At 36.5% G+C, this 14,035-nt stretch overlaps 3 protein-coding genes across 5 annotated transcripts; 2 read left to right on the top strand and 1 right to left on the bottom strand.

Moving 5' to 3' along the window:
* The first annotated feature begins 422 nt into the window (after positions 1-422).
* LOC113714988 (BTB/POZ domain-containing protein At1g21780) lies at positions 423-4,492 on the top strand. 2 transcript variants are annotated; one of them, XM_027239132.2, is made up of 5 exons: positions 423-580; positions 707-852; positions 3,233-3,348; positions 3,625-3,777; positions 3,925-4,492. In XM_027239132.2, exons 1-5 carry the CDS (start codon positions 471-473, stop codon positions 4,228-4,230), a joined length of 831 nt encoding a protein of 276 aa, XP_027094933.1. In that variant the 5' UTR covers positions 423-470; the 3' UTR covers positions 4,231-4,492. The 2 variants fall into 2 exon arrangements, with proteins under 2 accessions (XP_027094933.1, XP_027094932.1); XM_027239131.2 differs by having other exon boundaries at positions 3,625-4,492.
* Positions 4,493-6,669: 2,177 nt separating this feature from the next.
* On the top strand, positions 6,670-7,344 carry LOC113713218 (uncharacterized). The gene has a single exon (XM_027236885.2). The coding sequence runs from the start codon at positions 6,821-6,823 to the stop codon at positions 7,163-7,165; it is 345 nt and encodes a 114-aa protein (XP_027092686.1). The 5' UTR covers positions 6,670-6,820; the 3' UTR covers positions 7,166-7,344.
* Positions 7,345-8,011: 667 nt separating this feature from the next.
* On the bottom strand, positions 8,012-13,404 carry LOC113713860 (chlorophyllide a oxygenase, chloroplastic). 2 transcript variants are annotated; one of them, XM_027237671.2, is made up of 10 exons: positions 13,194-13,404; positions 11,774-12,010; positions 11,452-11,556; positions 10,878-11,153; positions 10,442-10,589; positions 10,138-10,322; positions 9,937-10,049; positions 9,187-9,481; positions 8,478-8,661; positions 8,168-8,371 (listed from the first exon to the last, which is right to left on the bottom strand). In XM_027237671.2, the coding sequence occupies exons 1-9, from the start codon at positions 13,269-13,271 to the stop codon at positions 8,491-8,493; spliced, it is 1,608 nt and encodes a 535-aa protein (XP_027093472.1). In that variant the 5' UTR covers positions 13,272-13,404; the 3' UTR covers positions 8,168-8,371; positions 8,478-8,490. The 2 variants fall into 2 exon arrangements, with proteins under 2 accessions (XP_027093471.1, XP_027093472.1); XM_027237670.2 differs by having other exon boundaries at positions 8,012-8,661.
* Between the last annotated feature and the right edge of the window lie 631 nt (positions 13,405-14,035).

Genomic DNA, 14,035 nt, shown 5'->3' with positions numbered 1-14,035 from the left:
TCAGATTCGAATCAATAGATTTTCTGTTATACTCGGATCCCAATCCAACCCGCTAACCCGATTTGGACTCGATTGGTACCCCTACTTTTACTTCCACTGTGCAGTGTACTCCACACCAATATTGCGGAAAACCTGAATTGAGTCAGACTGAAAAGAGCCCCCATGGGGTAGTTCGAGCTGTCCGCTCCCCCTCTTTAGGGTATGGCGACCTTCCGGACAACCAGGGTTCGAGTCCCGCTGTTAACGCGTTCGGGGGATGGAGCCTCTCCATCCAGGCCGAGTAGGATTAGTCGGGTCCCGTAAGGATTAATCCGGACACCGACTCCGTAAAAAAAAAAAAAAAAAAAAAAGTCAGACTGAAAAGTGGAAACCACTCATTGCCATTTCCCCATCCCTTTTTATAAGTAGTGACTTTCTGTTTCTGTTTCTTTAACTTCACTCTGAAGTCTTAAGCTGATCAGACAGCTCTCATGGACTCCAAAGTAGAGACCATCTCCAGGCTTGCTCAATGGAGAATCGACACTTTCGGACCCTCCACCTACAAACGCTCAGACCCTTTTAAAATTGGTATCTGGAACTGGTAATATCTACTCATATCACTGCCTCTTTTCGGCCCAAAAATTAGAAATTCCGAACTTTTGGCTTCTGAATTATTTGTTTATATTTACTTTCTGTGAGCTTGTGACTAATTTTGAGCTGATCGTAGGATTTTATCCATTGAGAAGAATCGTTACATGTATATTCGTTTATTCCCGGAGCTGTCTCGGGTGTCTAAAGAGCAGCCTCCGGTAGCCCGATTTGTTTTACGGGTCACGACTACAGGCACAAATCGCAAGCCATATATTTCTCCAAGTACGTTTTCAGTACCACTGTATTTATGTTTCTATGCTTGTTTCCCTTAGTTAATTTGTTTGCCTTTTCCGCTTTCACTTGAATTTTGGGCATTCTAGAGATGTCAATTGAGTAATTTCGTGTTGAATTATAGAGAGCTTGAGGGAAGAATCTTCGATGGTTGGGTATCAATGGCAACTGTATATTGTCTTAAAATTGTGAGGTCAAATTTGGTAGTTAAGTCTCAAGTAAGCTTGCAAAAAACCAACTTCTCTCTTTGGTTAATCAATATACTTTTCAAGGGTGATCTGAGACATTGCTAAAAGGTGAGGTTATAAGGTATTAAGATGTTTACGTGACCATGGTTGAAAGGGGGAAGATACTCTTGTCTGAAATCAGGGGATTTGAGTTTTATATGCGAAAAATATCACAGACCAAGCGTTTATTTGTGGTTAGAGTTTGAACAATTTGCGTAAGTGGGGAAAGAATTTGATCAGCTAAAAGGATGATTGCAATCAAATTTAATCACAACTTTGGAATGTTGTATTCTGTTAGATGAATTTAGAGCTGTTCGATTGGATGCTCTAGTTTGAGGCATAACCATTCAAGTATTGACAACTTACATCTACCTTTATACTTGGTTTATTAGTAGTTGGTGAAATGTGCTTTTTCATAAATCAATCTAGGAAAAGTTTCATTATATGTGTTTTTAGTTGACGTGGAAACACAATTTGCACTGTCCCATCTATGGAGATTTCCTAATAATTAGGGAAACATTCTATGTCAAAATCATCATATTACCTGTGGTCAATGTTATAACTAACATTCAGAAAGTTGTTTTGCTACAATTAATATTGATTTACACTATACTCTGATTTCGTGGTCCTTTTTTCCCCTGGACAAATGAAATGGCCGAATTTGAAAAGTTCTTTCCTTTCATTTCCTTTTCTTTTTTAGACTATTTCAGCTTGAAGCTAGAGTTTCTCTCTCTCTCTCTCCCCCATGTGTGCGCGTGTGAGCAAACCCACTGGGCATATGTTGCTGCATGTTTTCATTGTAACTTCTACATAGTTATGTTTGTGTTGTGCCTTAAAGAAGATGAATCTTGACTTCTGTATTGCCATTCTTCTTCCCTCAGTAAACATGTCCACTTTGTCTTTTAGTGTCCATTGACATGTTTGAGTTCCTATTGAGTTTGGGCTCACTTACCCTTGTGTTCTTTTTGGTTTATTGAGTCCAATGGCTCATTATACATTTCATTGTCCTTAAGAACATGTGGTGCATCACCATAACACATGGCTTGGGTTACACTGTAGCTGCACATATTGATGCAAAGATGAATTATTAGATGCAAGATAAACTTGGATGCATATGTCCGTTGCGGGAGTGTAGCTTCTTTAGCCTTAAAATGTTTCCAAATCGTCGATGTTTCGGTCACTGAAGTTTTTATCTTGTACCAGTTACTCTTGACTAATATTCGTAGTTGTAGAAAGAACTATAACAATTTGATATCATGAAAGCATTATAAGAATTGAGCAATGCACCGGAAAATTATAAAGAATGATAAAGCTGTTCAACCGACAGAGACAGAATTTTTTTCCCATGTTATTTTGACTTGGAAGTTCCTTAGAGGATTAATGAAATAAGAAGATAAAAGCTTAGAAGTATAAACATAACCATAATTTCAATTTTTTTGAGACGGTGTTATGCCCTGTAGTATTGCTGATCCAAGCATCATGCTGAAGGATTTATTTCCTCCAAATTTAAAGTATATGATGATAACAATAAGGTTTTGCTCATACCAAGGTTCAAATGCTGGGCTCTGCAGTTTTCTTTATCACTTGAGTGATTTATTGGCCCAATGATTTGTTTAATAGCTAAACAGATGCTTTGTTTCTGATCCCCCCTTAAAGGAAAATTCTCATCATCCCTTTTGGACTGTAGAGTTGCTCGTATCACCTCTTGTTTGGACTGTTGATCTGCTACAAAGCCACCTTTCTCAATGACAGATTAAGATCCATTTGAAGCAAAATATTTTATATTTTAGTACTTAGGGGTGCCATGGATCTGCCAGTTGTTTGGTGCAGGGATGGCAGGCACCTTGCCTACTGGATTGATGGGGTGGGGGATACTCTTTTTACTAATTATACATTTATTCTATTAGCTCTCGTAGGCAGGTGGGGGCAGGGGGCGGGGATAAGGTCCCCCACCTCGTTGCTATTCCTAGTCTGTTGCTTCTTTTCTTTATTAACTTTTTGGGTTTTTCTGATGACTCTCTTCCCCATGCATCTGCATTCTAAAATGCTGTAGTTTGAGTTGAAAAACTGAATATAGTTTGATGACAATTTGTCTACCTTTCTAAATTGTATGAATTTCAGCTAACTTGGTTGTTACATGCCAGTTCATGAGCGACTGCTTCGGACAAGTGATGATTTTGTCTGGACTATTGATACTACCTTTCAGGGTCGGTTCGTCATTGATGTTGAGTTTCTGGACCTGAAAATATGCCCCTTAAATGTGAGTTATCGTAGGCAATGTGATGGTATCAGGAAGGGCAAAAAGTTTGTGTGTTAAAACATGAAAAAATTCTGCTGGAAACACCTTACTTACCAGTGTTTTTCATAAACTATTTAATCTTGCACTGTATTTTAGAGTTCATACAAGTAGTGCAAGTGCTGAAAAAGATCTTTCAAATCCATTTTTTAACTTAATCTTTCTTAAGTGGCTTTCAATCATACAGTATTCTTTGCATCAGAATTTGCTTTTTTCTTTAACACTCCATTTAAATCTTAGGGTGGAGAAGCCAATCCTATATGGCCTAGTGATGGTGTCATGCAGTCTTTGGCAACGCAAAGCACCCTCCGATGCCTTTCTCGCATGCTTTTTGAGGGTATCCATGCTGATGTCATCATCAACACTGCTGATGGAACTGTTCATTCTCATAAGGCAATTCTTTCTGCAAGTTCTCCTGTTTTCCATAGTATGTTCCTTCATAATCTGAGGGAGAAAGAGTCCTCTACAATTGACATAGAAGACATGTCTACAGATTCTTGCACAGCCCTTCTTAGTTACTTGTATGGGACCATAAAACAGGAGGATTTTTGGAAGCACAGGTTGGCATTGCTTGGCGCGGCAAACAAGTATGACATTGCTGACCTAAAAGATGCTTGCGAGGAAAGTCTCTTAGAAGATGTCAATACCGGTAACGTTCTCGAGAGGTTGCAAGAGGCTTGGCTTTACCAACTCAACAAGTTGAAGAAAGGGTGTTTAATGTACCTGTTTGATTTTGGCAAAATTTACGACGTCGAAGATGAGATAAGTAACTTCTTCAGGCAGGCAGATAGAGCATTAATGGTAGAGATGTTTCAGGAAGTGCTTACAGCATGGAAACCAGCATAAAAAACAACAGTAGTTTCCCTTTTATCAGGTGCCATCACCATCTGTGTATGACAGATATGCATGGTTATGCATTACCAAGTTTAGTCATATGAGTATAGTATACTGTGCTGTCTAATTTTGAGTCATCCATAGCTCTGGGGGCTAGGAAATCTAACACCAGCTGTGAGATTGTGTGTGTAATATGTTGTGAATCTCAGAAACTCAAGTTTCATGTAAATGAAGCAGTTCTTAATAGAGCCTAATATGAGATTAGTGATCTAAATTTTGCTTATTGGCATAACAAGTTGTATTATGGATAATGCACAGGTTAATATGCAAGCACTTCAATTAACAATGGTATTGCAGCGCAGTTTCGCAGTATACTTAGTGCTGGTTTATTCACAAGTAATCTTGGAGCAACTGTTTTATTGCCGGAATTTATTAATGGGGCAATTGAGCAGAGTCCAGCATCTAATTCACACTAAATTTCAATTTTTTGAAAATTAAAAAAAAAACTCCTGATTGGATTGTATTTTTTGAAGAGTTTTTGAGAAAAAATTATTGTAGCGATTTTTTAAAATATGATGCATGTAAAGTAAAAACGTGATAAGATATAAAAAGAATATTAACAGAAAACATTAAAAAAAATCCAAAAAATCACAATCGAAACAAAAACTTGGCTATGCCATACATAATTGATTGTTGAAGCCAGCTCAGTCAAAATATTTATTGGCTATGTCATGCATAATTGACATGATTTTATTCATGTTCAGCATTCAACCCATGGAATTTTTATCAAGACACAAAAACTTTATTTTATACTTTAAATTCCCTTCCTACGCATGTAACATCCATCTAAAGTTTGTTGATTTGAAAAAATTCAAAGTGACAATTTAGAAAGAAAAAAAATTAATGCATATGGATTTTTTTTCCTCTTACGAAACCCCCCAAACAACATAAATTTCTTTTTACTCATCAGCAACATCTATACCGCATAATGATCACGAGAACCGTGAGTGTGTGAAACTCTATTGAATCAAAAGCAAAGTACATTGGTTCTTAGATTTAACCAGTGATTCCACACATGCAAGAGTTCTTTCTTTTTTTTTTTTTTTCTTTTGACAGCGCAACAAACCACTATATAGTTTGGAAGATGTCAATCACCACAACTATAAAACCAATTACTCCTAGAGTAGCAAGAGTAATTAGCCACCAAGAAAAGATTTAAAGTTCTACTTGGGAATCTCTTGATCTACGTTGAAAATGTTTTGCCAACATATACCTAAAGTAAAAGTAGTTGTAACACAAAATCTATTATATCGAAAAAAAAAATTACTCCAAATTATATTTTTAGATTGAAGAAAGAATTACTTTAGATTGGGAGACGCAGAATTGGTAGGACGGGGGAAGAAGGAGAAGAGAAATAAAGAAAAGAGGGAAAAAGAGATGAGGAAAGAGAGAATGATTCTTGTTATTCGTTAAATTCCCTTCCAGCCAATGACATTCTTACATATAGGATGAATAACCGACTAACAACTAATTGTAACTAATTCTATTAATTCACCCATCAAAACGACACCGTCCCACTTATACAGCTCATTCTACTGGTCTATCTGGACTAGTGCTCAATGCACACCCTATATGTGTGCAATCAAAAAATACATACTAATATTTATAGTTATATATTTTAAATAAATTTTTTATTACCAAAGCAAACTTTAATCTTTTAAATATTTTCAAAGCAAATTTTATATTGGTAGTTATAATGTTTAGAGGTAGTTATATTTAAAACATACACTTAAAAGTAAAAGTAGTAATGGATATTTATAAATAGTTAAAATAAAAGTAATTTTTATAAGAGCAAAATAAGAAGTACATAAAGTGAGATAAATATTAACCCCAATGTTAACTCCAAACTCCTTACTCAATCTTGATATATAGGATACATAATTGTATCCAAACGCCAGCGTTTCATGCTTTGGGGCTTCATTTCTATATCCGGACATGTAACTCATTATTGAGCTGCATCATTTTAGAGACTCATCTAAATCAAAGAAGTGTTTGGACGCGCTATTTGAATTTTGTATTAGAGATCCATCCAAATCAAATAGGTGTTTGGACACACTCTTTAAATTTTTTTCAAATGCACGATGCAAGATTTTACCTCGGAGTGATTTTAAATTCCTTTTGATTACCTCAAAGCGATTAAAATTGTTATAAGTTTTTTAACAATTTTAATTACAATAATCATAAAAATTTTTTTAAAAATTTTAAATTATACACTTCAAAATATCCAAAAATTTATCCATTTCTTATAATTTTTACAATAAATTGAAGTAAAGTTTTATACAAATACTCAAAAAATTTATTTGCCAATCGGGGCCTAGGTTACCAAACATGAAACAAGATGAATGTATATCAAATTTTTTTTCCCTCTTCTGGTACTTTTTCGGACTAGACCAGCCTAGACTACGTTAGAGTGGTAACCAAGTAAGCTTTCTGAAACTCCTAGAATAAGCTTCTGAAGCTTCCATTTTTAAACTTCCCATTCCCGTTTCCCAACTGAAATCCATATCCAATAGTTTAAGGGAAAAAAAAATCAGAACCAAAAATGTTCTTCTTCTTTATTGGAGGCGTGAATCAGCAGGTAAGACAAGTGCTGAAGAGCGGAGTAGGGAGGTGTATAGCCTGCGGTTCACGCTCCGATCTCGTGGAGTACGAAAAGGTTTTGAATCTTTTCTTCATACCCGTCAAGCGATGGCCGGGGAAAGAGCCTGTCATGTACTGCGACGATTGCAAGCTCTTCTTCCCTCAGTCAATCTCCCCTCCGCCACCTCCTCCGTCGGTGGAGGAGGCGCGGTTGCCATCGGTTACTGATGTGTTGAAATGTCACTATTGTTCTCGAGAGGTTGACGCTGACTTCCGATTTTGCCCCTTCTGTGGGTCCGCCCTGTGATATCTGAATTTCATTTTCAGGATTTTATAATTTTTTGCAACTTTTTGTTCTTTTATTTTATATATATATATATTGTTTTTAGGGTTTGATTTTGTGTAGTTAGGGAAATTTTGTTGTAGCATATGTAAAAATAGTTGGTTCTTAATTCAGGGCTCAATCTTGCAATCTTCTTTACGGAACCAATGGTTTTAAATCATAGAAATAGTAGTATTAGATTCGACTTAATGAGGAATAAATAATTTATAAAAAAACGAAAGTGACTTGATAAAAATTCATTCAAATTTAATTTATCAATTAGTAGCAAATTATTGATCTGAATATGAATAAAATACAAAACGGGCTTGATATTTGAGTCGAGTTCTTCTTGACAAAAAGTTTGTTTTACTTTGTTTCACCAATTGATCAATTTTTTAATCCAAAAGTATAAAGTTTAGCAGCACTGCCTCCGTTTGGTTAGCATAATTTACAAAAAGAAAATTTCAGATATTAGCATATTTTACAAGAAAGAAAATTTTAAATATTATTCAACCTGCATTATAATCAATTTTTAAATACTTTTTTATTTTACGTACATGACATCACAAAAAATATAAAATTATTACTCTAAATAATTTTTTTTCAAAGAATCTTCTATCCAAATTTTGATGTATGAATTGAACTCGAATCAATAAGTATATTTGGAGATTCAAATGAAAAAAGTTCAAGCCATGAAATATGCTTCTGATTTTGCTGATAATAATGTTTGTTGGTGCCATGTTCAATCCATATATTTTCAACTGCAAAACTGTTAAGAATGAAAGATTGTTATAGTCCAGCTAAAAGGAGGAAAGGTCATGAGAGATCAGATCAAGGAATCAAGCTATTAATGAATATTGATTTCAGTCAAAGAAAACATGTTTTGGTATGGTACAGAGGTGGTTTCATTTCCCAGGCTGAAACAAGACTTCAGGAGTGAAAGAACCTGCATGGTTCCCTTGAGGCTAAATCACAAACAAAAGAATCTGGGGAAGGCAATCGGGCAAAAGTGGGAAAAGGGAAGTGTTCCACTCAGAGGATACAATAGGGAGGGTTGGAGCCTGATTAACTGTACACTAAGCAATCAAAAAAAGATAAGTGCACAGTTCCCTTACAAGGGTGATGTTCGAAAACCATTTCTTTCTGCCTCGAATGAGTATACTACATTTCCCGGCTGAGACTGCAGCTTTCCTGTGGTAGAGCAGGCAGAAGCAGATACCAGTTAAAGGGATGGCACAATCGTCTGCAGTTCTGGCATGATTTGATGATTTATTATGAAAAATCCAAGTTGAACAACCTTGAACCTGGTGCTATACTGATTTGCTGAAGGGCAATTGTTTCACTCCCCGGTCCACTGCGTCCCTCCACATTCTGTATCTCACGCCTAACTTATCATATGAAACTGGCAAATTCCAAACATTTGCTCCATTAATCATTCTATCTTGTTGGCCAACTACTATTCGTAGATCTTCGTTCAAAACCTGCAGGAAAGAGAATGATAGTAAGAAATTGGGGAAAAGAGTCGTTAGAGGGGAAAGAACAGGAAAAGAAAGATCGAGGGAGAAACAGAGTGAATGCAATATTTGGTCAATGCAGAAGGTGCAAAAGCAAACTGAGCATATTTTCCAATTTTCTAATTGTAAGTTGAGCTCTCTAAGAATGCTTGGATAGGTTTGAGAATTATAAAATAAAATACAGGAAAGATCATTGTGCATGAAATTTTGGAAGAAGCACCAAACTGCAGGTCATGGCATTTTCTGCCAGCATCATTTCAAGATTTGCGAAGTTGGTCAGTTCAAGCAAATCAACACTGAGTCCTTAAAAATTGTATCCATGCAACCCCCAGTAACGAATGTTATGTAATTTATCGAAGTTATATCTCTCAGCAAGAATTTCACTTTTGATTGCTTGCTTCTGCGGCCTTCTTCTATGAAAAAAGGCTGGGTGTACGTACTGAAATGTAGCAGAAAGAAAGGTGTGAGGGTCAATATAACACAAGCATTTACCTTTTCTGCAAAATGCCTCCATAAATATTGCATGAAAGGGATATGTTTTAGCACAGGAGCAAAATCTAGTGACATTCTGTATAATAATCTTGTCTTTTGCCTAGATGCAGGTAAGCAAACATGAAGTTGATGAAGGTGAGTAGTGCATTGATCAGTGCTCCGTCCCTCTAATTTGCCAGGCTCCGAGATTCCAATGGTTGACAACACCATACAGGGTGGTCGAAATTCCATATCTATTGGGTATGGATCCCAATATCCTTGAAGGCCAGATGCAGGTGTCAAAAATTTAACCAAGCTGCCAAAAAACATTAATCAGGAAACAGCATAGGTACATCTGAAATCATACTATGGTCACGTGTTTAAACAGGTAAGATTGATGAAGAGAATTCTAAAATTGTTGTTTCTTTTTTCTTTATTGTATTGCATTCAAACTACAATCAACACAACTGGTTGTATTGTGTGTAAGTTGAGGATTGACATTTCTTTGTTCACTCAGTTCTTTTGGCACCAGCATCGCTCAAAAGAATAAAGATCATGTATGTTCCTAGCTTAACATCAAAGGCAACTACATCCTGAATCCAGTGTATTTGTCTGTTATGGTAGGACTGGTTTAAAAACATGGAAAGCAAATCTCAGTGGACACCATGTTCAAGAAGTGATCATCAAAAAGTGCTTAAATAATTGCTCTTGAGCCTAATAATGTGTACTAGAATATAGAAGCTGAAAACCAAAGAATCTAATACTATGAACCTGGGTACACTCCATCCCTTGGCAAAAGTGGATGTATGAGTGAAAGGAGCATGTGCAAGATCCAAAAGGTTGTCCAAGAGTAGTCCATGTTCTACTGGAAGTTCCATAACAATCTGCAAAATAAATAAGGGTGAAGCTGTGCCATCTATGAAGATTACGCTTGCTACAAGTGAGAAAGCTCTCACTGAATCAAAGACAAACCTCAGCATGTATTTGGAATCCTGAAGGAGGCTGTAAAGAAGGAAGGGTGGCTGTTGGAGGATCATTGCCTGGCCATATCCATATCATCCCCTCGTGTTCAAAGCATGGCAATGCCCTGATCTTTACATTAACCAATCTTGTAGATGGCATTTTTTCACATTTCCCATTAGTAGAGTATTCCCACCCTTGAGTCAATCAATTTGAAATTTAAATAGTCAGTAAGTACAAAAGGCTAGTTCTATTCTTATTTTGGATTTTTGTGCTGGAATGCGCAAGTCATCCACTAGAATTATTTTGAGCTCACCATGATAGGGACACTGTATGCGACCCTCATTGACTGAACCCAGGTGAAGTGGGCAGGCTCTGTGAGCACAGGTGTTTTGGACACATCCAGGTTTCCCATCTTGCCCACGAAAGATTACCCAAGGTTCCTCAAAGCAATCAACAGGAACCTGAAACAGAAAAGTAGAAGAGGTTCACCGGTTCACCAAAAAGTAAGTCAACACATAGTCAGAAAAGTATGTTTTTTATGTCAATGACACTTTCATTGAAACTTGTAAATTCCATGCTGATAATGGAAACCAAATCAGTTATTAGAAGTAAGTAAATATAACAATATTGCAACTAATTATTACTGTGAGGATTACATCCTATTCAACTGAAGTAGTGAAATGAATAATGGTGGTGAAAATGGAGCAGCACCATTCACATCCTACAAATAGTTGAAAATTTTGACTCACCATGGTGTCATCCTTCAGGTCTGCAGAGAAAACCACGGGGTACCAGAAGTTCTTCAAACGGGGATTATAAGGTTGGACTGGTCCAGAAACATTCAAGCTGCTCCTTGGTAGCTTACTTTTTACAGTTTCAAGAGATGGTTGAGAAGTGCTGGGAGAAGAATCTACACGACTAGCTTCTGATCTGGTTGTGTCTTGAAGCAGCTTGTCATTAACCAATGTCTCCATGTAAGCCAGTTTATCAAGAGCAGTTGCAACCCTTGCTTCTGATATATGCACCTGTTACATGTAAATGGGCCATTTGAGTTGCTATGCAATATTACCCCCACAAAGTTGCCAATAAGTAACCATGATGACAGAGGATGGGCCTATTTTACTTTCTTAAATTCAGGGCATGGATATTCCTGCATATCTGAAGCTCGATTTCCGAGAACAGACTATGGTGATTTCTACATGCATGCATACTTTGTAAGCAAATAGATGTATGGCTGCCCCATATGGAGCAATAACAAAAGATAGAGGTGATAATACTGAAAGTCTGACATACATACACATTGAAAACCAGTTAGTGCTATACCTGTCTGTGAGCTTGCGCAAGCTCTTCTTGCAACTCTGCAAGCTCCTTCTTCATGGTTCCAATTGATTTGAAGTCCCGGGCAAGAGGGTTTAATACTTCTACAACCTGCACATAAAATTTTCAAAATGCCAATACAACAATTTTGTAAACAAAAATAAAGTGTTCTCATATTGTTTGTCCATTAGAAAGAAACTGACATGAACTTTGGAAATTAACTCATGAGTGTCACCTTGTTAAAAAGCCTTACAAAGTACTAAGCTACTCATTAGTAATGTGATAGTACAATACTCTAATAGCAGGTGAAAATTATCCAGACACAAACCTTTTCATGCAGGAGCATGATAGTGAGAACGTCTTGCCGAGCCCGCCAATCGCAGTATTGTATATCATATCTAGCAACTTCTAAAGCCTGATTCACGTCCAGAAATTTCCCTTTGCACTGGGGAATTTTAGACCTTGGATCCTGTACATCAAAGAGCGGATACCATGGGCTTTTCTTGTCCACTAATGCGCCTTCTTCTCCAAAGACTGCAAAGACTTTAAAGCCTCCTCTCACAGACTGAAAATTCAACAGACCAGCCACATTTAGAAGTCAAGCAAGGACCAAACTTACAGAAGCAGGAAGTGACCCCTGCATACAACACAGCACACTAGTCTGAACATTAAACTCCAAGGAACAAAATTCCCAACTGCAGATTGAGAATGCATCTTTAGCTCAAGATGCAACTCAGAAGATATTCTCCACCCTTTTAGCAAGGAAAAGAGAAAAAGCAGAAAGCAGGCAAGAAGAGAATCCTCATCACGCATTCTGGCTAAAACTAATAGACTAATAGCTCTTCCAAATAACTCATTCAACTCATCTTTTAATGAACACAGATCCCGACTAATATATATTTGTTACAATGAAAGAGCTTCTAAGCACCGATCGTATACAGTATCTGAAGAAAGATTGGCCAGGCCCCAAGAATTCATGCAATGTTTGTACACATTCTTTAGGGCTTACTAAACGATTAATGACCCGATAGCTAGGCAAGTGGATCAATTCCAAAAAAGTTATATCTACTTAGAGTTATAAAAAATGACACCCTCCTAAAATGCATTACAGGCTTGGTCATCATGAATAAACCAATTTTTATTGTATCCATTTTGCTTCTGCTACTGATATCCCAAAAAGGTTTTATCTTGAGCCACTCAACTGCATTCATTTTAGAACTATAAAACCAAATTAATCCACTTGATTAACAAACATATTCTTCAAGATCAAGTTATATTAGCCAAAAAGTGCAGTCCAAGTGAAATCTCTCAGACTCTCAATTAAGTTCTACCATCATTAACTAAACCAAGGCTTACAAAACTGTACTAACCATTAACAACTCCAGTCTTGCTTCACCAAACCTTGTGATCTTTAACTACAGACCTTAGAATGTCCAATAAAAAAAAAAATCTCTCAAATGGTTCCTATAAAAAGGATTGCCTACTGAATTGATCATCCTCTCCTATATCCTTCAACCATCTATTCAACACCCTGATCAAAGCCATAAATTTCAACGAGGCAGCTACCGAATATCTATTAAGAGGAAAATTTGCCACTTTCTTTACAATATAGTATCTGGAAGAAAAAACAAAAAAATAAAATATAAACTTCCATTCTAAATTTTTCCCGAAAACATTGCTCTATGACTGGACACTGTGCGAAAAAAAATCGTAAAAAAATATTAGCTAAAGAAAGAAAAGACACATACCCTTTTGGAGTTAAACTTGGAAGATCGACTTAGAGGAATGGGAAGCGAAAGAGCTGTAGCAGTAGCAATGGCGGCCATGGCGGTGGCGGGTTGATAATTCAAAGGTGACAGAGACGTTGGAAGATGATATTAGAAGGCAAGAAGAAGAAGAAAGAAAAAAACAGAGAAAAATATTATTGGTTCATATTTTTTTAGTTTTATTTTATTTTTACTTTTTCAATTTTAGAGATTTTCAAGATTTTGTTGATAAGAGGTTGGTGTTTCGCGCGATCTCAGCAGGCCTTCCACCGCTTGCCACGTGGCCATTACTGGGGCTCCATGCGTTTCACACGTGGCGCTTGCATTCTCCACATGCTTTCGCCGGCGTGAAACGACGTTGTTCTCGTGCCTTGGCCGATGGAATTGAAAAGCATCTTCTTTTGTTCGCTTATCTTGGAAGATGACACGTAGGATTCTGAAGATGTATATTGCCTGTTTTCCTGTGGTGCCTTTAAATGACAAGGCATATTTGACAACCCAAACACAAGAATGGCATTTATGGTCTGGGATATTTGAATGGATAACGTGATTAGTCCTATTTTTTAGTTATTCATCCAATTATATTTTTTATCATTTCCCTTCTGGGTACAATAATCATTTATTAAAGTGTTCCAATAATATATATTGGATTACTCCTATTTTTAATGATTTACATTAATATCAATAAATCAATTTTCTTGTGGGTTAAAACTTATCTTAATTTTTTTTTATATTCAGTGAACTTAAGGCACTTTAATAGGTTTGTTTTTCCTAAGTTTTATATTTTTGTGTTTGACTTTAATTAGTAGATTTGTTTTGTCAAA

The sequence above is a fragment of the Coffea arabica genome, chromosome 10c (genome assembly GCF_036785885.1).
Source record: "Coffea arabica cultivar ET-39 chromosome 10c, Coffea Arabica ET-39 HiFi, whole genome shotgun sequence".
In the NCBI taxonomy this organism is placed as follows: domain Eukaryota; kingdom Viridiplantae; phylum Streptophyta; class Magnoliopsida; order Gentianales; family Rubiaceae; genus Coffea; species Coffea arabica.
This window is presented reverse-complemented; position numbering and strand designations above follow the sequence as displayed.

Bases quoted from the DNA above. Each gene is read 5' to 3' on its own strand.
- LOC113714988 (XM_027239131.2), top strand. From the start codon at position 471: ATGGACTCCAAAGTAGAGACCATCTCCAGGCTTGCTCAATGGAGAATC. The intron at 853-3,232 runs GTACGTTTTCAG...GTTACATGCCAG, and splicing joins CAAGCCATATATTTCTCCAA to TTCATGAGCGACTGCTTCGG. The intron at 3,349-3,624 runs GTGAGTTATCGT...TTTAAATCTTAG, and splicing joins TGAAAATATGCCCCTTAAAT to GGTGGAGAAGCCAATCCTAT.
- LOC113713218 (XM_027236885.2), top strand. From the start codon at position 6,821: ATGTTCTTCTTCTTTATTGGAGGCGTGAATCAGCAGGTAAGACAAGTG.
- LOC113713860 (XM_027237670.2), bottom strand. From the start codon at position 13,271: ATGGCCGCCATTGCTACTGCTACAGCTCTTTCGCTTCCCATTCCTCTA. The intron at 12,011-13,193 runs GTATGTGTCTTT...TTGAATTTTCAG, and splicing joins CCAAGTTTAACTCCAAAAGG to TCTGTGAGAGGAGGCTTTAA. The intron at 10,323-10,441 runs GTGAGCTCAAAA...GATTGACTCAAG, and splicing joins CATACAGTGTCCCTATCATG to GGTGGGAATACTCTACTAAT.